General features: G+C 44.5%; 1 protein-coding gene across 1 annotated transcript; it reads left to right on the forward strand.

Moving 5' to 3' along the window:
- The first annotated feature begins 9129 nt into the window (after window positions 1-9129).
- Window positions 9130-18262, forward strand: GLRX (glutaredoxin). Its single transcript, XM_016159782.2, has 3 exons — window positions 9130-9409; window positions 14892-15011; window positions 17039-18262. The coding sequence occupies exons 1-2, from the start codon at window positions 9203-9205 to the stop codon at window positions 15003-15005; spliced, it is 321 nt and encodes a 106-aa protein (XP_016015268.1). The 5' UTR covers window positions 9130-9202; the 3' UTR covers window positions 15006-15011; window positions 17039-18262.
- The last annotated feature ends 4615 nt before the right edge of the window (window positions 18263-22877 follow it).

Genomic DNA, 22877 nt, shown 5'->3' on the forward strand with positions numbered 1-22877 from the left:
AACACAAAGGCCTGTCAGTCTTTTGTAAAGGGGATGTTTTCTGCATCACTAAAAACTCCACATGGGAATTATCAGCCCACTACTCCGTTCCACCCTCCTCTCAATAACTCTTTGTGCTTTATAAGGGGAAGTATATTCCATAAATAAATAGGAAGACTTCCACAGGGAGGCAAGGGCCCTGCTTAGCCAGGGCACTTGAGACCCAGTTTTGTGAATTTAATATCACAGGAGGGTAACTTTCACAGTAAAACAGCACCTCCCAGGGTTGGTAAGCTTCGTGAGGTTTGACAGGTGAGTCTGAGCACAAAGGATGGAGAGAATATCTTTGGGCGGGTCTTCTTCTGAGGATGGAAGGTCTTTGGCAGGAACATGAACCTAATGGGTTCTGATTCGGTGGGGCGGGGTGGGGCCCAGGCAGGTATTTTTAAAGATCCCCAGGTGAGTCTCACATACAGACAAAATGGAAAGCTGAACGTGTGGCGGCCTAAGGCTTTGAATTTCACCAGGGCTATGAGTTGGTTTCGCAGCCCCAATCTCCATCTCCCCATAGCACATCCTCAGATAAACACCCTCTGTGTGTTCTCTGAATTTTCCACACAGTGTTCGTGCCACACAGACGCTGATGTTTCCCTCTCATGTCAGGGCCCGTCCTCCTCCTGTGCCCCCTGGTGCTGTCCTGAATGTTGGAAGGGAAGCTTGCCGCCGCCGGCCAGTGACCCATCCTTAGGCATCACAGAGAAGAACGCTGAGCCCCCTTTGCCGTGGTAGCCAGTGAGATGCGGGAGAGCAAGACAGGGATGAAGTGCCAAGGCAGGCTTTGGGAAAGCTGCACATTGGTGGTCCAGGGTTTCTACCGCTGCGAGGTCCACTCCCTCTCCCTAGCTGTCAGGGCTTGGGCCCCCACCTCACCGCTGCACCCCCTTCAGCCATGGCAATAGAGAAGCACTTCATCTGTCCTCCCTTCCTTCACCGGTTCGACTAGCTGCTATTTCAACATCTGCTTTCTTGGTACTGAGACAACGGGACTGGTTCCTCCAGGAGTGGTGAAGCCTCAGGAAGGGGCCACAGTCAGTCAGGCTGGGTGGGAATATGGAGCTGTCACTCTAGATGGCCCTGTCAGTCCTACTGTAAAGGCACCGGCCTGGTCCCCAGGTTGGCCTCCTAACCTTCCCTAATGACCATTCTCTGCACCAATATTTCTAACCTTTGTGCTTAGAAAGACACCTCCTCCTTGATTTCTGGTGGGGGGTCCAGAAGGCTGACTTCACCCCTTGGGAACTCAGAGTCGGGCACCGCTCACCTGGGGCCCGCGAAGGACTTCGAGGGCTGGGTCTCGAAGACGTTCCGTCAGTGGCTGTCATGTCACCCCTGAGACCAGTCGCTCTTACAGAATCTGAATGTGAGCCAAGATTCAGACGTCTCTTCCTTTGGGATGACAGTTCCATCCTCAGAAAATACCCTCAGTTTCCGATCGTCGATCGTTTCCCTCACATGCAACCTGACGCGGGCTGTCGCCGTCCCTGCGTGTCGCTGCTCACCTCAAGGCCACGGCGCTTGTGCTCCTGCGCCCAGACAGGGTGACAGTCGGCCTTCTCCAGAAGTAGTGTGATTTTTTAGTAATTCAGAGTCCAAAAGAGAAGCTCTAAGATTCCAGATTCTCCTGAAAACTGTAGAGAGACCCCTCTTCGGCCACCTTGGTAAGGCCGTACGTGGCTTCCTGCCCCTCCGCCACGGGGCTGCTGAGGGCTCACGGCATTTCGACGTGCGCTCGCAGGCTCAGTCTCCTCACAGTTCTCTGGGAGTCCCCACATCTGCGGAACTGGGGCTGGCATGGATACAAACTTTCCGTTCCCTCCCCTTTGGGGTGCTCTGCCGGTGGTCTCGTGGTCTCCCAGCGTCGTCATGATCAGTAAACCCGGGACATGCCACCTCATGTGTCTTTTATTGCCTTTCTGGTTCTCTAATTTCCCAGGAGCGCATCAAGAGTTGATCACATAGCTTTCGTTTTTGGTCTTTATCGTTTCTCTTTTTTTCTTAAGTTATACATGAGTATATCCTTATTGTATAACTTTCAAATAATATAAAAGTTTATGGAGCAAAGCTAAAAACAGCCGCTCCTCGGCCACTCTCCCCCTCAGAGACCCCAGTGCCCACAATTTGCTGTGTAACCTGCCGGCCCCCTTTCTGAGCATTTACGTCATACAGTATGTGGATCCATGCACACATATCGTTGCTTTATTTCTCATTTTTAAAATATAAATGTTATTTTGTAACTTTTAAAAATTAATACAACTTTCACTTGAAAATCTTTCATGTTAGAACATATAGATATTCAAGATAGATGATAGATATAGATAGATAGAAAATACACACACACATGTAATACCCTTATACCCTACATTTCTGTATTCATACAAAAGAGACTGTTCTGCACACAATTCTACACTTTGATTTTTAGACCCTAGAAAACACAGCACATTCTCATCTCCTTCGTTATTAATGACATCCTTTCCAGCATTTGGATGTGCCAAAATTTATTAACCAGAAGCCCACCGAAGGACATTTTTGTTACAAGTACACTTTGCATCTATAACGGCACCTCATATTCTGTGGAGGCCCACGAGACCTGAGAAGAGTTGTGTGGGGAAAGGTGCTTAACAGAAACCATGGTGGGAAGATTCCTGGGCGAGGAAGAACTCAGAGCCTGGTGCGCCCTCTGAATTCATAACTTCACTCAAAGGTGACGTTGTTCAGCCCAGATCTTTATTTCCCAGTTTTTGCTCCTTTCAGTTTTATCGCAAGCATTTTGGACAAGTCATTCCAAATGGCAGCTCCATACACATGTGCCCAGTGATTGTCTCTGGGTGGGAAAAGCTGTCCTTCTGTCCCCAAGTGATTCATTTCCTCATGGGGAAGGAATTTTTTCACAACCAGGTGAGCACAGATGTAGCTTCCACTTCTGTGTAAGGCAGGTGCCATATACCCGATAATTTGAAAATATTAATTTAATGTTCTGATGCATTGTAACCAATTGGCCCCAGGTGGTTTACTTTCTTCTGGTTCTGCCTCCCTGGTCACAGAGTCCTCGTTTAGCTGCAGAGTCATTTTAGCCAAAGCCAAGTCATCTTTCCCAAGAGGGGCGTGAAATTGCTTTAAAAAACAAAACTTTTATTTCAGCGTTTCTGACACCAGCCACGCATCCACCAAGTGTTTGCTTATGAGCCTGAATTTCCTGTTGCTGAGCATAACTTCTTTTTTATTACGGTTTTTAAATCCCAGCCACTGAACCAGTTTTTCACCTTTATTTTGACATGAACCACTCTCCATTCTGCTCTTGCATCATCTTCTCCTGGCTTCACCTGCCTCTTCTCCAGTCTGGAGCCCACGCTGGGCTGTTCCAGCCACATGTCAGAGTCAAGAGTCCCCTGTCTCTTAGTCTCTTGTCTCGTTGGAGCTGCCCTGTTTGTCCATCCTCAGCCCTGGAAGCCCCTCCGCATCCGTGCCCTGCACCCCAGCACTTCCACTGAAGACGTTCCCCTCCTTCTCTCCTAGCCCCACTGCCCGGCCTTCTGTTCCCTGTGCTCAGCTGTGTCTGCGCCCTGCTCCAACAGGCATCCCCTTTCACTCACGTTTATATTTTCCTCCATCGGTTGGTGGCTGTCTTCACAAAAACAAAAGTGAGCAAACAAACAACAATGACAACAAAAACCCTACTCAAACTCCCTTATACTAAAGATACTTTTTCCCAGCCCTGCTGTTTCCTTAAGTTATCACTAGATCACTTCTCCTTCTCCTGCCAAAGTTCTTTAAAGGTTACTCTGCACTGGTTTTCTCTGTTTTCTTACTGCCCAATCATGGCTTTAGATAAGTAAAAAACTAAACATAATATATGCATATGGTAAAAATTCACTGAAGAACGTATACAATGGAAAAATAAAAGCCTTTACCTGAGAGAAATAAATAAGCAGAGCAGACAGGGTTTTTAGGGCAGCTACTCTGTATGGCGATTCATGGCATCATATATTTGTTTAAACCCATAGAATGTACACCACCAAGAGGGAACCCTGAGGTAAACTCTGAACTTTGGGGCATTATGATGTGTCATAATGCGTAAGCGCTCCAATTACAGCCAAGTGTGCCATCTCTTCTTGCTGGCCCAGAGAATTGAGGCATTAAGCACACATCAATGGGCTTAGCGAAGAGAGACCCTGACCTTGGAGAGTGTGCATGTGAACCAGTTCCAACTCAGGAAATATAAGGGAAGTCTGCCAGTCATAAAGCATGAAAGGAGGAATGCCCTACCTGTGCCAGCCTCTGCCTCCTACCTTTGACCATAGTTGCATGAAACAGGTGCTCAGACTGGCTGCAGCCAATCTGCAGTCATGAGGGGACGACCAGGAGGATCTCAATGACGCTCACCCAGGCCCCTCCCTGGGTCACTGAGCCTCTGAGGCAACTTCCTACCTCCGACTTCCTGATAGCAAAGAAAAACAAAACCTTCTAATCAAAACCAATTTTAATTGAGTATTCTGTTACTTTCCACTTAAAATATTTGAATTGATAAACTTGGTTAAAGGCTGGGGTTACAAAAACAGGGGTATTATATTCTGCTGTTCAGATGATGTCCTGAAATATGAATCTATGTGCTGTCCCTCAGAGCTCCCTAGAGCCCTTAGAGGGAACCCAATCACAGCCCCAGAGGAATCCTTCACCTTCCATCTATCTCTAACCATATCCGTCCCAAAGGAGACGGGTATGATACCCTGTGAGAGCTCCTTTGGCATCAGGGGCTGGGAAGAAAGAGATACATAATTCTGTTTGAGATTCCTAATGAAGAGGTTCCTAATAAACTCAAACTAAATCAATGACTTAGTTTAGTTTGTCTGATATGATTAGCTTAAGGAGAGAAGAGGAATAGGGGTTATTTCTCTCCCATGAAGCCAAAAGCAAGAGTAAGAGATCTTTGTGTCATGAAACACCTAGAAAGGTCAATGATAGAGTCTCGAACTTAAATGACAGCAAGAAACCTCACTGAGATCCAGGGACTTTCAGGTCACTAGTATTCGTAGGTGATATGCCATTCCTAAACATCTTACAAAAGATGGCAACAAGAGAGACATTCCAAATATATGGTGGAACCTGTTAGAAAGCAGCCCAGACTCATAACCTTGGTTGAACTACAGGTCCTCCAAGTCAGAGATGCTCTCCTTAGTCCTCTAGTCAGTTTGGAATCTAAAATATCTACCTTTCAAAGTTGCTGTGAGGATTTGAGGTAAGGAATATGAAGCTTCTAGCACCGAGCCTGGCACACAGTAGGTACATCATAAATGACAGCTGTCATTATCACTGAGTTCAGCATCGAGCAGCTCCGCATAGAGATGGAAGATGAGGAAACAGTCCTAACAGAAAGATTATGGCTAGTCACAGTCAGAAGTCTTCCATGGTCAAATCTGGAGGTAGCATCTAGAGTTATGGTCCTCTGTGGTTGAATCTAGAGAGGTCCAGAGAGAGAGAGCATCAAACAGGATCAGACTCTGAAAATGGGCACAGCTACAAACTAGAATCTTCATGTGTCTGAAATTGGAAAGGGCTGCTGGCAACATGGCTCACTCACCTGAACGCCTACGGTGCCATATCAAAAGGGCCAAGGCAGCCATGATCCAGTCTAGGGAGCCTTGAGGGCAGCATAGCACAACGGTGGGCCACCACCTACGCAGCTACCCCTTTGCACCACTTACAGACTTGTGGAAGTCAGGACTGGTCTCAGGGTAAAATTTGAGGGACCCTGAAAGTTTTGTATGCCCCAAAGCATCCCTACTGCTCCTTAGAGCCCTTCTATAGTCAGATTGCATTTAGCATTCATTGCATTCCTTGGGAGATGTGACAAAGTCCTTAATTCATCAAATATTTAACTGCAATCTACTCATGCTTAAAACATACCTATTATGGCTCCTCACTGCTTATGTGTAAAGTCCTCATTCTGTAGCTTGCCAAAGAACACCCAGCATCTGCCTGCTCTACCTACTCAAACCCCTACTACTCTATCCACATGCAACTACACCTAGCACCAAGCACCATTCATGTCATTCTTGCTTTTCTTTCTCCTCTGCCTGCAGTGCCTTTCCCTGCCTTGTAGACTCACCAAATCTCTTCTCTCGGGATTCGGCCTAGCTCACCTTTCTCAACCATTCCCTAGGCTTCCAGGTGGGAATGACTGCTCTCTTTTGGTTATCGTTGTGCCAAAACGTACTTCTATTATACTTTCTAGACCATTTTATGCCATATGTCCACTGCTTTTGTCTGTACCTCCCCCCCCCAACCCCCACTAGACTGCATAGAGGACAGCACTTGCTGGAGGATGAGCAGGTATGGAAAAGAGAAAAGGGTGGCTTCAGTTTTGGTCACACTGAGGCTGAGAGGCCCAAGTAACCCCCAGATGAGTCTTCTCAGTAGGCAGTGGGCTACTATTCACTCCTGAGGCTTAGGAGAGAGGTCTAGACAAGAAAAATAAATATGATGCTTATCAAAAATAGGTGACAGCTGGACTTCCCACCTCCCGCTTCCTGAACAGCCAAGAAAAACAAACCCCTCTAATCAAAACCAGCTGTGTAGATAAAATCTTTCAGGGAGGGTGTGTACATAGTGAGAAGAGGATCAAGCCCCAGGATATACCATGGGAAGGCAAATTCCTGAGAAAGAGGCTGAGACAGAATACCCAGGGATACAGGAAGAATAAAAAAGATTACGTTGCAAATGATATTGGGAAGAAAACAGCTTGGGAAGCCGGGGAGATGTGAGCTACAAGGTCAAGTCTGGCGAAGTGTGCAAATAAAGAGAAAGCCTGAAAATGTTCATTTGTGGCCAAATTTTCCCAGCCCTCATCAACCTGTGGGCATAAATGAGATCATATTAACAGTAATAACCTGTGCTCTACACTAACTCATTGTCAACCATGTGCATAGCAGGACCTCCATTCCCTTAAAAAAAGTCCTCATTTCTCAGTATGCCTGAACTGCTTGGGGGTGTCTTATGGGCTCTTCCACACACCACCACACACACCCCTTCTTGATTGTTTGTAGTACTTGAGGACAGGGCCCCCTTGGACCCTCCATGGCAGCCCCTCCCCCCACACCCCGAGATGCCCCTCAGGACTGTGGTTTCCATCTCCTGACGTGCCAAGGCTACAAACCTTCAAGATGCCAATGCAGCAGAATATTCCATGCTCTGAATTCTTCTCTGAGCTGAAGCCACAGCATTTTCTGAGAAATGAAATGGGCACCCCCTCTTTGTCACCTGTTTGTGTTCCATGTCTCACAGTTCCTCAAGAAAATGCCTTGTTCAGCTGTGTTCTGTGGACATCTGTCCTAAGGCTTCAGACTCTACTCCCTGGAGCTGAGCTATAGGGCAGGTGATGGAGTCCCCTTGTGCCCCAGCCTCTGCCTCAGGTACCCAACCCCCCAAAACAGACCTTTGAAAGTTTCACTCCACTAGTTTACCAAAAGCTCCACACCCACACTTCTCAATCTGAGTCAGGACACCTCCCGATAAGGTGATTTAGCAATGCAGAGGGCAGGAGTGGTGTGCGCCAAAGGACTTTTAGCAGAAGGGTGGAGAAGGAAGTCAGACTGAAGGTGAGTAAAGTACAGAAAGCAAACATAAACGGCCAGTTTCACAACACTTATCTGTTATGAAAAGGGCAGAGGCTGGAAAGCAGGGCCAAAGGAGATAGGAGATGGTGGTGGTGGTGGTGGTGGTGGTGGTGGTTTTCGACAAGGGAGAGATGTGCACAGAATCACATGCTGGGGGAAAAGAGCTAACGGAGAAGGAGAGGTGAACCCCAGACGCCAAGAAGAGAGAAGGGCTCTGAGGGAATGGCCCAGTGACCCATGGGTTGGGTGAGTGGAAAGAAGCAGCCTTGAGCGTCCTGAAGGGACCCTAGGCCTCAGGGCGGGATCCACTGCAGAAGTCTGAGCTAAAGGAAGAAGAGAGGCAACACAGCCTCCTCTGTGAACTTATTAAGGAGGGAAGTGAAGCCAAGCACAGAGAAGTCCCAAGCCCTGACCAGGACAAGAGCCTCAGGCCTCCTGGCCCTGGCATAATCTTTTTGTTGACAGAGATCTCATCTGTTAGCTCTCTCTCCAAGATTCAGAATCTGTGTTTCTCATTTTGCCATTTAATTTTAGTAGTAGTTAGAGGAGGTTCTGGGAGTCACTTTCTTTTCTTGAGAAATCACATTATGCTTGGGATTTCACCAACATGGCAGTCAAGGGAGAAGTCCAGTTCCCATCTCTCTGAAGGTACTCTAGTTTCAGTGTCAAACTTCCTGGGCAAAAGGATGATTCGCTTTTAATGGCTTTTCCTTGACTTGTTTATTTAATTACCGCACACAGAGGGGGTCTGAACTGTCCTAGAACAGAAGCTTTACTCCACCTACCAGGAAACGTGGGGACCCCAGGGAAGAGTCAAGATTTTCTGGCAAACCTAGCCACCTTCTGTCCCGCCCACAGGGGACAACAGCCTTTCAGCACCAGCTGCTGCCACAAGGAATACAAGCTGTCTTGTCAGGCCTGACTATTCAGGGAAGCGCAAGTCCAGATTCTTTTGTGAAATCTCCAGATTTTTAAATGTTGGGAACTACATCCATTAAAAACAATCGCAACAACAAAACCCCTGTGCAGGCTAAGCAAAAGGCCCTGGGAGCAACTTCAAGACAGATGCCAAGCTACAATTGCAGTTTCACTTCTTTTAAAGAGATTTGTTTCTTGAATGATTCTTTTTGGCCAGCACGTTTTTAAACAGGCATCTCTGACAAGGCAAATGTTTTACCCTAGAAGGTCACTGCTCACTCGGAACTCTCCCTGGGCCTGGTCTTTGTGCTTTGTGCTTCTCCAAAGGGCGATCTGACCCTGCTTTCTGTCAAAGGGCAGGCATTCCTGAAAGGTCTAAGGACAATAATGACAAGCTAGGCACAGGTATTGATGACTAAATGCAAGTATGCCTCTTCCTTGGCATCACCGGCTGGTGAATTGCACCACAGTGGAATGACTTTGGGGCTGTCCCTTTAAAAACTGAGCACATTACCAGACAAACTCCTCCTCCAGGGAGGTTCCTTTAAATGAGAGCCAGCTGGCTGGGCCTCTTTTTACTCCAGAGCAATACCTGCAATTGAGGATTCCTCCCCAGGAGGCAGCAGCTTGTCAGCATGGCTCAGGAGTTTGTGAACAGCAAAATCCAGCCTGGGAAAGTGGTGGTGTTCATCAAGCCCACCTGCCCCTACTGCAGACAGACCCAAGAGATCCTCAGTCAATTTCCCTTCAAAGAAGGAATTTTGGAATTCGTTGATATCACAGCCACCGATGACACTGAAAAGATTCAAGATTATTTGAAACAGCTCACAGGAGCCAGAACGGTGAGTTTGGGGTTTTGCCCTAAAAGGTCGAGAGGAAAGGCTCTCCCGTTCCTTTTTCTTGTCAGGGCTGTGGACGGCTCTGCCTGTGTCTTTCTCTACGACACCGCTAGGGCTCGGGCTCTGTTGCTCAAGTCGCAGGGAGGGCTGTGCAGGGTGGGGGAGGGCGCCTGAGAGAAGACACTGCTCCCTTGAATAGGCGGCGGAACTGCAGCCCATGGTCCTTTTAGAACCTAGGAGGGGACACAGCTGATTGTGCTGGACATCGGGGTCCATGGGCCCAGTAGCTGTCCAGAGTCATTAAGGAGTTATCTGGTGTCTTTGTTTTCAGCACCGCTGCGAAGTGACAGTTTTCAGCTTGCAGGGCTGCGGGTGGAGGGGCCAAGTGTGATCGTAGGTTTCTGTTGTCGACATGGGAATCGTGTGCATTCTTTCTTACATTTCACATGGCCGAGTAGGATTCGCTGTTCTTCCATCTTTTCTTGAGGCTCTCTTTAGCCCTCACCAGTTCCACTCATTCTTATCTAACTCCTCCCACTGGAAAAATTTAATGGCTCATTACTTGCCCCTTGCTCTAAATTGTGGGTATTTCCAGGTCACCGCAGGAAGTTCAGAGGCCAGAGTTCCAGCCTGGCTCTCGCAGTGGTTTGTCGTGTGAGCCTGGGCAAGTCACCACTCTGTGCTCCTCAAGGACCCCCTCGGCTGCAAGACCAGACCAGAGTAGGCAAGCTCTAAGTCCCCTTTGCTATGAATAGACCAAAGGACTCTCTAAGAGCTGCTGTCTTCTCTCTGAAACGTCCTCAGGACCCACGGCTTCTTGTGGGATGTGAGGCCACGCAGACTGCCTGTGTCCGTTCCGGGTCTGGCTGGGGTGAATGGTGTTCTGCCCGCTCACCTAGTACTCTCTCAGGATGCACAGTCTAGGACACAGGGTCTGCAGAGCACACATCCTCGTTCAGTTTTAGTTTGGCTTACAGGGTTTTCTGTGGTTTCTCAGTGTAAAGCACGGCAGGCTGTTTCTCCCTCTCCAATGACAAATCAGCATTCTGGTGGAAAGGGAGTCTAAGCATGTTGCCCCATTGCCTCCAGGGCCCCAGCTGCGAGCTGAGGACTCTAGTCTCTGGGAGGACCTGGGGCAGGGGACACAAATGTGAGAGGGACTTTGGCTACTTAGCTGGACCACCAGCTGTCCAGGCTGCCTGGGCCCTGAGGGGGAAAGGACTGTATCAGTACTGCCATGCCCCCCACTGTGATGGGTCCCTCTCGGCCAGTGGCTCCCAAATGTGGCTGCACGTTAGAATCACCCGAGGGCCTTGTTAAACAATGCCAATGCCCAAGTCATACCCCATATCAATTCAATCACCATGTTGGAGGTGGGAACCAGGCCTCAGTAGTAGGTCAAAGGGTACAAACTTTCAGTTATAAGATGAGTAAGCTCTGGGGAACTAATGTACGGCATAGTGATTGTAGTTAATAATACTGAATTGTATACTTGAAATTTCAGAAGAGAGTAGATCTTAAGTGTTCTCATTGCACACATAAAAATGATAACCATGTGAGGTGATAAATGTATTAATTTGATTGTGGTAATTATTGTATAATGTTTACGTATATCAAACCATGATATTTTCCACCTTAATATATGCAAATTTATTTGTCAATTATTCCTCAGCGAAGGTGGAAAAAATTGAAGAGTTTATTTCCCATATTTATTATCTCAACGTGCAGTAAGTTTTGGGAGCCGTGGCTCTCACCTGAGCAGCATCTATTCTCTAGCAGGAACAATAAACCTCTTTATGCATTCATTCAGCAGGTGTTTTTTCATTTCTTTGTAAAGCAACAATTTTTCTCCTAATGGTCTTTTAAGCTTATTTTTGAATTTTTAAAAATATTTTCCACAGGTTCTTAAGTCCTAAATGCATTTCTCCAAGGGAAAGAACAAACCCTTTAAAGTTTTATGCTCCATGATCCCCAGGAGTGATGGGGTTATACTTGAAGAGATTGACAACTTGAAAGCCGTGGCTATCTTGTACCTATCCTGTAACGACCTATGGTGCCCTGCATATAGTAGGGGCCCAGCAGGATTTGACTGATCGCAGAAACATGCCTTCAATCAGGCCACGTGCCTGGAGAAACCTGTCTCGGTTTTGCTATAGCCACAACTCCCAAATCAGTGCCTTTATTTATTCCTTCTCTAAAAATCTTCTTTCCTTCATGTAGATTTGAGTTTCTGACCTCTATTATTTTCCTTCTCTCTAAAGAACTTCTTTGAACATTTCTTGCAAGGCAGGTCTACTGGCAAGAAATTCCCTCGATTTTTGTGTGAGGACGTCTTTACTTCTTCTTCACTTCTGGAGGATAGTTTTGCTGGTACAACAAATATTTTAAAGCACTTACTAAATACTAGGCAGTTTTCTGAACATTGGAAACACCTGCATGAACAAAACAAAAACTGCTTTTGTGGAACTTACATTCTAGTAAATACCCTAAATAAAATAGAGTGTTGGAAGGTGGTAAAGTGTACGTGCTAAGGAGACAAACTAAGGAGAGGGAGGTAGGCAGTTGGCAGCAGGGTACGGTTTTAAATGGAGCCATTGGGACCTCATCAATTTCAGTAGATCTCTAAAGAAGGTGAAGGAGCAAGACACTCAGAAATTTAGGGGTAAGAGTGTTTCCAGCAGTGGGAATAGCAAGTGCAAAGGTCCTATAACAAGTGTGCCTGCTAAGCAGGCCTGCGTGCCTGGAGCACTGTAAGCCAGGGGGCCAGCAGGAGACACAGTCCGGGAGATAATGAGGTGTAGGTTGGGAAGGCCGTTCAAGCTATCATAAGGACTGTGGCTGGTGATGAGATGAGCAGAGAAATGATATGGCCTGCCTTCGTTTTGAAAAGATCATTCTGGTGGCTGTGGGGAAAAGAAACTACAGGAAGGACAGGGTGAGCGTTGAAGCTGAGAGACACCTGGAGGCTATCTATAGCTCTCACTCCGATGAGAAATGATGGTGGCTTGTGCCAGGGATGTAGCCAAGAAGGTGGCGAGGAGTGTTGGGAAGTAGCTTTGAGTAGCTGCATCCGAGGAACCTTACAGCACAGATGATGCCACCTTGCTGAGGCTGGGACTGGAGAAACCTACTCCAGGAGCATAAGGGCCCGATATTACCAAGACTGTTTATGGTGGCAGCTCTCTTTCGCTTCTTGACAGTAAAGACTCAAGTTCACAGGAAAAGTGGGATGGGGCCTGGAGGGGAGGCACTGAAGGTGCATTTCCCCTTCTTTTCTCAACTGAATCAAGTTTCCTGTTTTGTCACCACAGCTCCCCACACTGTCCTATGGAGCTTATAATTCAGTTTCCTTTGGGGGTGCCTGTAACTAACTGGTGGCTTTAATGTGGTTTTGCTGCTACAGAGACTAACGAGGGGGTGTAAGGGTGAAGGGGCCTTTCAGTCTTCAGGTAAATCAGCTTCTCTGCCAGAGAGTGTACACAGAACTCCGCCCTCGAGAAAGCCTGACCACATGTTGGGGCCTGCCTGGGGCGTCTGGGGGCTGCTGGAAGGCTGTTGGTTTTCAAAGCCTCAGTTACCATGGGAGGAGTGAACAACTGCTCAGTGTCTAACTGTCATTTGCAAACAAGATCCCTGCAGCAGCAACAGCAGCTGGGAACTTGTCAAAAATGCAAATTCTTGGGCCCCAATGCAGATATCCTGTCTCAGAAATTTGATATTGGCGGGGAGAAATCTATGTTTTTACAAGCCTTTTGGCGGTTCTGGTGCACTTTCCACAGTCTGAGATGAGGGCGCCTGTCCCTCAAGGCATTGTCTCCAAATAACTTAACTCAGGCCCTCTTGGCCAACACCCTTGTCAAAGGCGGAGACTGCACAAGATGTATGAATGGTGATAATTGCTCAATTCTTTTTGAAAAAATAAAAGTTCAAGGATAAATACATCTCGTCCTTATTTAAAGATCAGGTGATTTTTATTTCATCAGACATTGCCTTAACAGGAGTTCTGCAGTGTCATTATATTAGAACTACATTAGGATTCTGTTCTATTTACTGTTACAACTGACCACAGCCAAGTGTCCCTGGGGAGATAGAAGCCAAAAGGCCCCAACAATTTGTGGGGGAAGCTTTATTTTCTCTAAAATTATGGCTAGGACCCAAGGGAAAACTTAAGTTTCTGATCTCGATTTTCTACAGCTATTCCTTCAGCCCGATAAAAGCAATGCTGCCTTGATGGCACGTTCCATTTGCAGAGTCCCCACACAGCCATGTGGTGCTGGGGGAGCAGGCAGCACCTTCTGTGACTTAAGAAGGCATTACCAGGCTTCCTCTCCAGAATGCAGTTATGAGGACCCTTTCCCCCTTTAGAGGTACAGAAAATAGCTGTGGAAATGTGGTGATGGGTTTCCTTTTTAATAATTGGCCTTGATTTTTAAAGCCCACATCTACCCAGACCCCCTTATTACAAATAATGTAAAAACTTACCCAAAATAATTCAGCCCTTTGTCTCACCTGTTTCTTAAAAAATCACTTGATTATCATGATTCTGAGGAAAACCAAAAGCTTTGAAAATATTCTTACTGCTGCTTGTCTTCCATTTCTCCCACCCCTTGTGGTATGTTCTAGCGCTCAGGAAGACGACTCGCTTGCTTCTGACCACTCAGGTGACCTATTGTGCTTGTTTCTTCACTGCCAGTCAGCTTTTCTGTGACACCCTTGGCCTGGAAGTTGTCTGGGCCACAGTGAGAGAATTGCCTCCTCCTTCAGAATTCCAAAAGCCCTTTGGACTTCTGGAATGTGCCTGTACCAAGCATCAGGGAGGGAACCTGAGTATGACTGGAATTGAATGCATTTAGCAAGTATAACGACTGTGTCCGCGTGGCTTGTCTTGGGTGCCCCACCCATGCAGGTGTGAAACTAAAGTGGAAGAATGGCCTTTCTCCCAGAGCTGCAGCACTTAAACAGCTTATGATGACAGGCCAGAAATGAAAGAAGGAGTCTCAGATACCACCACCCTTTTCCCAGCTGAGGACAGAGCCTATGGAAGAGAGAGATGACTGAATGTAAAATTCGGGGACAGAGACCTAATGCAAAATTTTTCCAGCTACATTTAGAAACAAACTCCTTCCTGGTCACCGTGGCTCACTTTAAAGTCTCAGGTGTGGTCCCAGCTGCAGATAATTCAATCATGGTGTTCTAGCTGCAGCCAACGGAAATCGGAGCAAAATTTTTAAATCACTTTGACAAGTTAGACAATCTCATGTACAGCACACTCAATTCGAAAAACATCTTGGCTTAAAAACATTCTTTAATGGATAATTTTATGCTTAGAATAAAGTTCTGACCTGAAAGCATATATATGAGGAGATTGCAAAGTGATTCGCAAAGCTTTAGATCATGAGAAATGTTTAGAGGAAGGATAAAATGTCATTCTCTCTAGCCTAATAATTTAAGTTCCTTAAACACCCTGGCTGGTTTGCTTTTTTAGGTACCTCGAGTCTTTCTCGGTAAAGACTGCATAGGCGGATGTACTGATCTAATAAACATGCAGCAGAGTGGGGAACTGTTGGTTCGGCTAAAGCAAATTGGAGCTCTACAGTAATTACAGGTGAGTGGCAGGTGGGATATGGGGCCAGGGAAACTGGGAGATGGTGGAATTCTACTGTCATGTTTTCTTGTAAGCTCTGAAGGCGCTCTGGCTAGGAAAAGCACAATTTGGAGTGATCTGAGGAACTGTAGTTTCACTTATAAAGTTCCCATTTTACAAAGGGATTAATTATGTCAATTGATTATGTCAATCCTTTCACTCAAACTTCATTTAACAAATACTCATTGAACACCTACTATGTGCCAGACACAGTACTAGGCACTAGGAATACTGTGGTGAACAAAAAGATAACATGGAACTTATCTTTTACAGAGGTAGACAGAGCAAAAAGAAGTAAATAATTCCTGAAACAAATGAATAGAATTATGTGATAGAACATGGCAGGTGTTGGGGAGCAAATTTAATATGGTGAAGGAAGGTCTTTCTCAGAGGGGCTGGCTGAGCTGAGACCTGAAGACAGCCAGGTAAAGATAAAGCACAAGAGCGTTTCGGACAGAGGGAATGTAAGCACAAAGGCTCTGAGGTGACAACAAGTACAGAACATTCAAAGATCAGCAAGCAAGCAAGAGCAAACTAAGTGAAGTACAGTGAGAAGGAAAAGCAGTAGCCAACATGGGCAGGGGCCAGAGCTCACAGGCCATGGTAAGCAATTCGATTATAAGTGCAGTATGAAATCAAGGTAATTTTTGCTACGCCTGTGTTCACACTGCAAATCAATTTAATCTAATGGGCTTCCAAAACACAAAGACCAAGTTTTCTATAATTGTAACCTAAAAGAGATCCTTGGCTGAATGGAAAACCTTAGAGTGATGAACTTTTTAGAAAGGAACCAGGATATTTTGGCCTTATGATGAGTTCCTGTCTCCCCTGAGCTCTTGTGAGTGCTAGCTAGCTACTAACTAGGCCAGCTCTACTAACTCACAGAGAGGCTCAGTGATTGTTTTTGGTCAAAGGAGACATTATGATCCTTTAACCAAAATGTTCTTTGAGGGGTATTTATTGCCCACTAATTAATAACTTACTCTTGAACAATGAGTATATATAATTTGTGGTGGTTACTCAGAATAGCAAAAGTAGAAAAAAAAAAAAAGCTCTGAAAAAATACAACTGAATCCTTTGAAATAAAAGTCGATATTATAAAGCTTCTAATCACAACTCAATATCATCATCACAGAAGGTGATTACTATTGTCTGTGTTAGCTTTCTGGCCTCACTCCATGCACTAAAGCAATAAAAACCCAATTAATTGTGGTGCCAAAAGTTTTTTTTTTCTTTTTTCTTTTTTTTCTTCTTCTTCTTCTTCTTTTTTTTTTTCATTTATAAACTGTCAGACACTGTCTCTTCTTGGCACTGGGGCTATAACAGTGAACAGAAACACAATCCCTCACCTCATCACACTTCATTCTAACTGGAGAGACAAATATTTTCTATTCTGGACCACTTCTTAGCAGTTTAGGCTTAGATTAAGAATGGAAGAAAACTGATGACTTTCCTGGGAAGACAGGAAATATCACTTCCCCAGCTAACTTGTAGGGGTGGCATTAGAGTCCCTCATATTCACAAGGCCTCTTTATTTGCATTGTCCTTCAGCATTATATGCTCTATTTACTGCAACTGCATCTCAAGGCCATCTGTAACAGATTGTGCTTATTTATTTTTTTATTATGGTGACATTGGTTAACAAAATCCAGTAAGTTTCAGGTGTACAATTCAACAGTAAGGCATATATATATTGCATTGTGTGTTCACTGCCCATAGTTAGATTTCTTTCTGTCACCATGTATTTGACCCCTTACACTCCATCTACCTCCCTGCTTCTCCCCTACCCTCTGGTAACCACTAGTTTATTGTCCATGTCCATGAGTCTGTTTGTTTGTCCTGTTTGTTTGTTGCTTTTAGGTTTATATCCCATATGTAAGTGTGTAGCAGATTGTATTTAGCAAGAGTAAATGTTCGAGTAATGAAAGAAGAGTGAGGAGAACTTACCTTTCCAAGAAAATCCAATTCTTTGCATTTTTTCCTGGCAGAGCTGACCCCAGGCTGATACTTCCCTTGAGAGCTGGATGGCATTGCACACAATGGAAGCACTTCCTAGTGGATGGATCTGGGGCCACCTTTACGCAGCTACAGCAACTGAAATTCTGAAATTTGTAAACCCAAAACATGGGGAGGGGGGGGAATTTTTGGCAAAAGCAGGCTTTTCTCCCTTTGACTTGGTATTAAAAGTGGACCCACTTTCTCTAAACCACAGGTCTGAGGAGGTTGATGAATGTCTTGGGTTTCTTCTGGATCGGGCCTTGGGTTCCAACAGACTATGACAAATTATGGCTTAAGATTCACTTGCTGACCTCAAAAGTTCTTTCTCTTTGGCACGTGGTTACCAACTGTTCTTCATCTCCTAGGATTCCTTTCCTTCTAAGCCAGTGTTTCTCAACTAAGTTCATCCTAGGATGAAGCTATAGTTGGTTTTCTGTTACTGTCTGAAATTACTTTGTTCAGTTTGACCTTATAAGAATTTGTATCATGAAATCAGTAGGTATTTTGAATGTGCTTTTTCAAACTACACATGTCTCCTCAGCCACCAGCCCACTTCCTTTCTTGAGAATCATTGTCCTGAACCAGCGTTCTTAACCTTGAAAACTCAGTTATAACAGAAAATGTTCAACAATTCTGCGAAGGGTCTGAGGACCCAATTTGAGAAATGCCACGTAAACAGTTAAGCACAGTTGGTCTTCTCTTGGTGCTACAGGGATCAGAGGTACAAGTGCAGATGCCGTGATCATGCGGCAACACGCTGTTGTCAGGTGATCATCCAGGTATGCCTGAACAAGTGTGTATCAATGTTTAGATTACAAACAAAAGTAAATCAGAAAACTTAAAACATTTCCATAGGAAACAAGAAACCCCTCCCCCAAGAGTGTCTGAAAGTAGCCATATTTGAGAAACACTGTCCTAAATAATTTTCTCTCTTTTTATCCCCATTCTATGAATACTTAAGAATCTCTCATTATGGAGTTCGTTCTAGAATTGCAAGATTAAATTAATTTCCTTTGCAGTCTCTAGTGTGATAGGTTAATTTCTTTTCTAATAAAGAAGTATTCATAGATGACGGTGATTTTTGCCTAATTCTTTTCTATGTTCTCAAGACCTTAAGGAATGATATTAATGTGAGATTCATCAATTGCAGCTTTATTCATGTCTGTCACCTGCCATTATAAATAAAGGCATATGCTATCATCCTTCACTGAGTACAAAAGGTTGTGATTTTTAAATTTTATATTGAAATGACAAAAAAATTGAATATAAATATGTCAGCACTAGCCTACTGTGTAATGTCCATGTTTCAATAGTCTTTTTCATTTCACATTCCATCTCACCCAATACCCTTGTACTCCTGGCTTCCTCTCCCATGCCCCTGGGCTCTGGCCACTCCCTTCAGATTGCTGTGGACTGTGCACCTTGTGCATCTTGTGCAGGTTACACACTGTGCACCCCTGTGAACGCCTCCTTCTGGAGGTCGCGCCGTGTGCAGCCTGCAGTCCCTGAGCCACTGGACCATTTGTCTGTGCTTTCTTTCACACGTCTTGTGTCCTTGTGCATTGCACTGCTTTTCCTTTGTTTTACTTTCAAACTCCTCCTTCAAGGCCTGACTTACAGACTACCTCCCCTATGCCTACCTCCTCTTCTCACTGCTTTTTGACTAAAAAAAATCCATTGCTCCCTGTTCTGTAGTCCTAAAACACTCTGTATTTGTGTACTTTACAGCTCTCGTGAGGTTGTACTGTAGTTAATCATTTGAACTGGTTTCTTGCCAGATTTAGAAATACTGTATTCAAAGGCATGAGCCTTGATTTAAACATCTTTGTATGCTCAGTTTCTAGCACATAAGTTCTACTTTATCAAAGCAATACATGCATATGGTTTAAAGTGTCAAAAAATACTAGAAGTCCTACTCTAGCCCTCCCAAACCCCAGTCTTTGCCACATATGTATCAGTTTCATGGGTTTTTAAGCCTATTTGGAAATATTGTAAAATGTATTAGACATATATGAATGTATAGCAGGCATAGTTCTATTTAACACCCAGATATCTGCCTCCTAGGTTAAGGAACAAAGCAACTATATGAGTGTTTTTAAGGTGTTGAGAAAAGTACCTTAGAGGCCTATGTGTCGCTTCCCAGTGAATCCCTTTCCTTCTTCCATGGAGGTAATCTAGCTCATTTCTGTTATAATCATTCTGGTACTTCTCTTTATAGTTTTATTTCCTACAAAACCCCTAAGCAATACATTTTAATTTTGAAAAGCAATAGCAAACATCAACCTAGCTAAGAAAGGGCAATATTACCACAATCAGATAAACCACCCCAGATGATAAGCTGAATAGAGGCTCAGCTTCCCTGGGAGTTTGCCAGAGGGGTGGTCCTGAGTGAGTCCTTAGAAACACTGGGCACCTCACAGTTGGTGGCAGGGGTGGGGCACTATCGTGTGAACAGGTAATGGGAAACCCCCAGAAATATGGTCAATGGAAGTGGGCTGCTTTGCATTTTCTACCTTCGTGGCCCGCCTCCAGCTTTCAGAAACAGGTCAAAGCATATGCCACTTCTGAGGTGTGTGGCACTCCCACACCTCTTAAAATAGCCAAGTATGTGGCATAGAGAACAGAAATGTCAGCAGTACAAGGCAACCCAAGTACAGGTAAGGATCTGCTTCAGGCTCATTTAGGTGTTCTGTCTTCAGGCTAAAAATAAATATGGCAGTAGAGCCCTCAGTGTGGAGGATCACACTGCTTCGACCTGCACTGGCATCCTCTACATCAGGGCTCAGCTCTCTTTCTGGAACTCTCCCTCCACTGTCATTCTTGGGATTCCATTTTCCATTTCCCTCTTTCCTGGGTTGGATGTGATTGGATCTGCTGTTTCCTGCACCTGATATATATATATATATGTGTGTGTGTACACACACACGACATCTAAACTGCAATAAAGATGTAAAATTGTAATAGAAACTTATTTTTCTCCCTCCTAACAGACCAGAGGCAGGCAGGTGGCTTTGCTTCATGAAGTCGCATCAACACAGGGGCTGTATGCATGACTTCTGCTCACATCTGATTGGCCGACACTTAGCTCATGGCCGCACTTAGCGGCAGGGGAGGATAGGCAATGGTGTCTCCCTCCTGGGAAGCCTCCTGCCTGACTAATACTCAGGAAGGTCTACTCCAAAAGAAATAGGGGGAAAACTCACAGACTGTGTCTTTCTTTTTCATTGCAGAGGACCATGTAGCCTCTGTAGAATTTAAGAGAGAATGGGAAATAAACTTTCAGGAATTCTGTTTATCTCAAAATACTGTTATTCTACCCTCACATTTGATGACAGTTCATCTGAATATAGCTCTTAGCTGGAATTCGTTTTTCTCCAGAAGTTTGAAGACACTGCTCATTGTCTTTTGCTTTCTGTGTTGCCGTTAAGAAATCTGAAGCCATTCTGATTCCTGATCCTTTGTAGAAGACCTGTTTGGTTATCTTGTTTGTTTTATACTCTGGAAGCTTACAGAATCTTCTCTTTGAACCCTGTTCTCTGAAATACCATAGTGATGTGCCATGGCGATGGTGTAATTTCCAGGTGCTACCTGGAGGTTTGGACGGCCCATTAGAAAATTTATCGGATTATTTTACAGATACTTTCCTCTCCTCCATTTTCCTGTTCTCTTTCTGGAACTCTTAGGAATCAGGCATTGGCTTTCCTGGACTTGTCCTTTAATTTTTGTTAAATTTTTTTCCCCTATATTTTCCCCTGGGGACTTTATTAATCTTTATCTTATTTTTCTATTGTTTTAAATTTTTGATTCTGTGTTTTTAATTTCCAATTGCCCTTCAGCATTACCCAAATGTTCCTTTTTAAGAATTGTTTCATAAATCCAGTACCTTATCTCTCTGAGGTTATTGTGATTTTGTGTTTCCAACTACGATTCTTTTTCTTATTTCCAAGAGTTCTCTTGTTTTTGGTTCTTTCCTTTTTTTTTTCTTGTTCTTGTTTCATAAATACACTAACTTCTTTTATCTCTCAAAGGATATTATAGTTGAGCTTTTTAAAAAGATGTTTTCTGATTCCTATATTTTCTCTCTTCCCTCTGAGTCCCTATTTTCCATTTCTGCTTTACATTTGAAGCTTTCCAATGTCATGCATTAAATAGTTGAGATCTGACTCAATATTTAAGAATGACTCAGCAAAAACTGGTTGAAAAATTTGTGTGCATAGATTGGGCTTGTCAACTGATAGGTTTCACCATAGTGTTTACTTAAATATCACCTTCTAAGCAAAGCCTTCCACATCACCCTATTTAAAAATTTTACTGCCTTTTCCTTGTTTTATTTCTCTCTATAGCATTTATCACCTAATGTATTGTATGCTCTACTTACTTATTTTGTTAACTGTCTGTCTTCACCACTAAAATGTAAGCCCCTTGAGGCCAGGAACTTCTATGTTTATTTACTATAGGTATCTACAGCATTGAGAAGACTACTGCACATAAGTAAGCATTTGATAAATATCTGTTAGGTGTTTAAATGAATGAATGAATGAATGGATTAATGAATGTATGAATGAATGATCGATCAGGTGCAGATCCCCCAACTGTTAGTCCCTGGATGTTTTTCTCTTGAGCCATTCAGTTTCTCCAGTTGCGCAGCTGGGGGTTGGGCCTCGCCTCTAGTTCCAGCTGCCAAGTAGCGGAAAGGCTTTTGGCAGCCTCCTGGTCACTGTGTAGACTCTCCTGTGATGTTTTCTGCCAGCTCCTTCTAGACTAATTCTGTGTGAAGTGCAAGGTCAGAAAGGACTATCATCCAAAGAGCACTGAGAGGTTGGCACAAGAGTTTGGAAGAGGAAGGCGACAAGAATAACCAGGCAAAAAAAATTATAGCCAGAGCTCTACTCCTTCTGTTTAAAAAGCAAGTGATTTAACCAATCCCCTGTGCTTGTCTCATTTAATAATTGGCATGAGCTTGCTGCTTCCAGCCTGGCTTCTGGAGTGAGACAACTGGCAGTCATTCCTCCCAATTCAAGGCTGTCCAAAGATGACCCTTGAGGGGAAACAACTGGCAGGGGTGATAAATGAGCCCATGTGGCCAAGACCAGAATATTGATATCCCCAAAGAGTATTATTAAACCATTATCTTAACATGTGGGTAGAAGAGAAAGCCATGCTCCCTAATTCACTGCATTGTAAAACTGTTAGCAGGTCCCAGGAAATAAAAAACTGGGCTCCTGAGATATTTTAAGTAAAATTCCTTTCTTATTAAATACAGTGAACATTTGAAGGGGCAGAATTTTATCTTACTAATTAGTGGAAGAGAATTCTGGCCTGGTCCCTTTAAGCACAAATGATATTTAAACATGGGTCTATATTTATACACAGATTTATATTTCCCATCCCCAGGTGACTTTTCTGGTGAGCTGTGCAGAGCTAAAGAAAGGAGGAGATAAGAGATTAGGAGAGCCAATGAAAGCACAGAACTTTGTGCAACCTCTCTGGGCTGTATCTACGGCTCCTGGGGTTTTATCCCAGTGGCTCTTCCTGCTCGGTGGGGTTCCCCCTCCCAGTCAGCAGGATACAGCCTCTGGGCAGAGCCTGTGGCTGATCTTTCTCAGAGAAGAGCAGAGCAACTGCTTTCTCACTTTTCTCCTATGTGCCTTGTGAAACTTGGAATACTCTGTGCATAGAATTACAAGTTGGTTTAAGGTGGGGATTCTGCACTTTCCTTATTAATCTCCCAAGTCACCGTGAGGATTGGGTATGAGTGTTCTTTAACACAATCGGTCCTGACTTCTAACTAGAAGTGTTAAATGGGGACCAGAGGATTCACTCTAGAGA

Source organism: Rousettus aegyptiacus, unplaced genomic scaffold (genome assembly GCF_014176215.1).
Source record: "Rousettus aegyptiacus isolate mRouAeg1 unplaced genomic scaffold, mRouAeg1.p scaffold_m13_p_8, whole genome shotgun sequence".
Classification (NCBI taxonomy): Eukaryota; Metazoa; Chordata; class Mammalia; order Chiroptera; family Pteropodidae; genus Rousettus; species Rousettus aegyptiacus.

Bases quoted from the DNA above. Each gene is read 5' to 3' on its own strand.
- GLRX (XM_016159782.2), top strand. From the start codon at position 9,203: ATGGCTCAGGAGTTTGTGAACAGCAAAATCCAGCCTGGGAAAGTGGTG. The intron at 9,410-14,891 runs GTGAGTTTGGGG...TTGCTTTTTTAG, and splicing joins AGCTCACAGGAGCCAGAACG to GTACCTCGAGTCTTTCTCGG.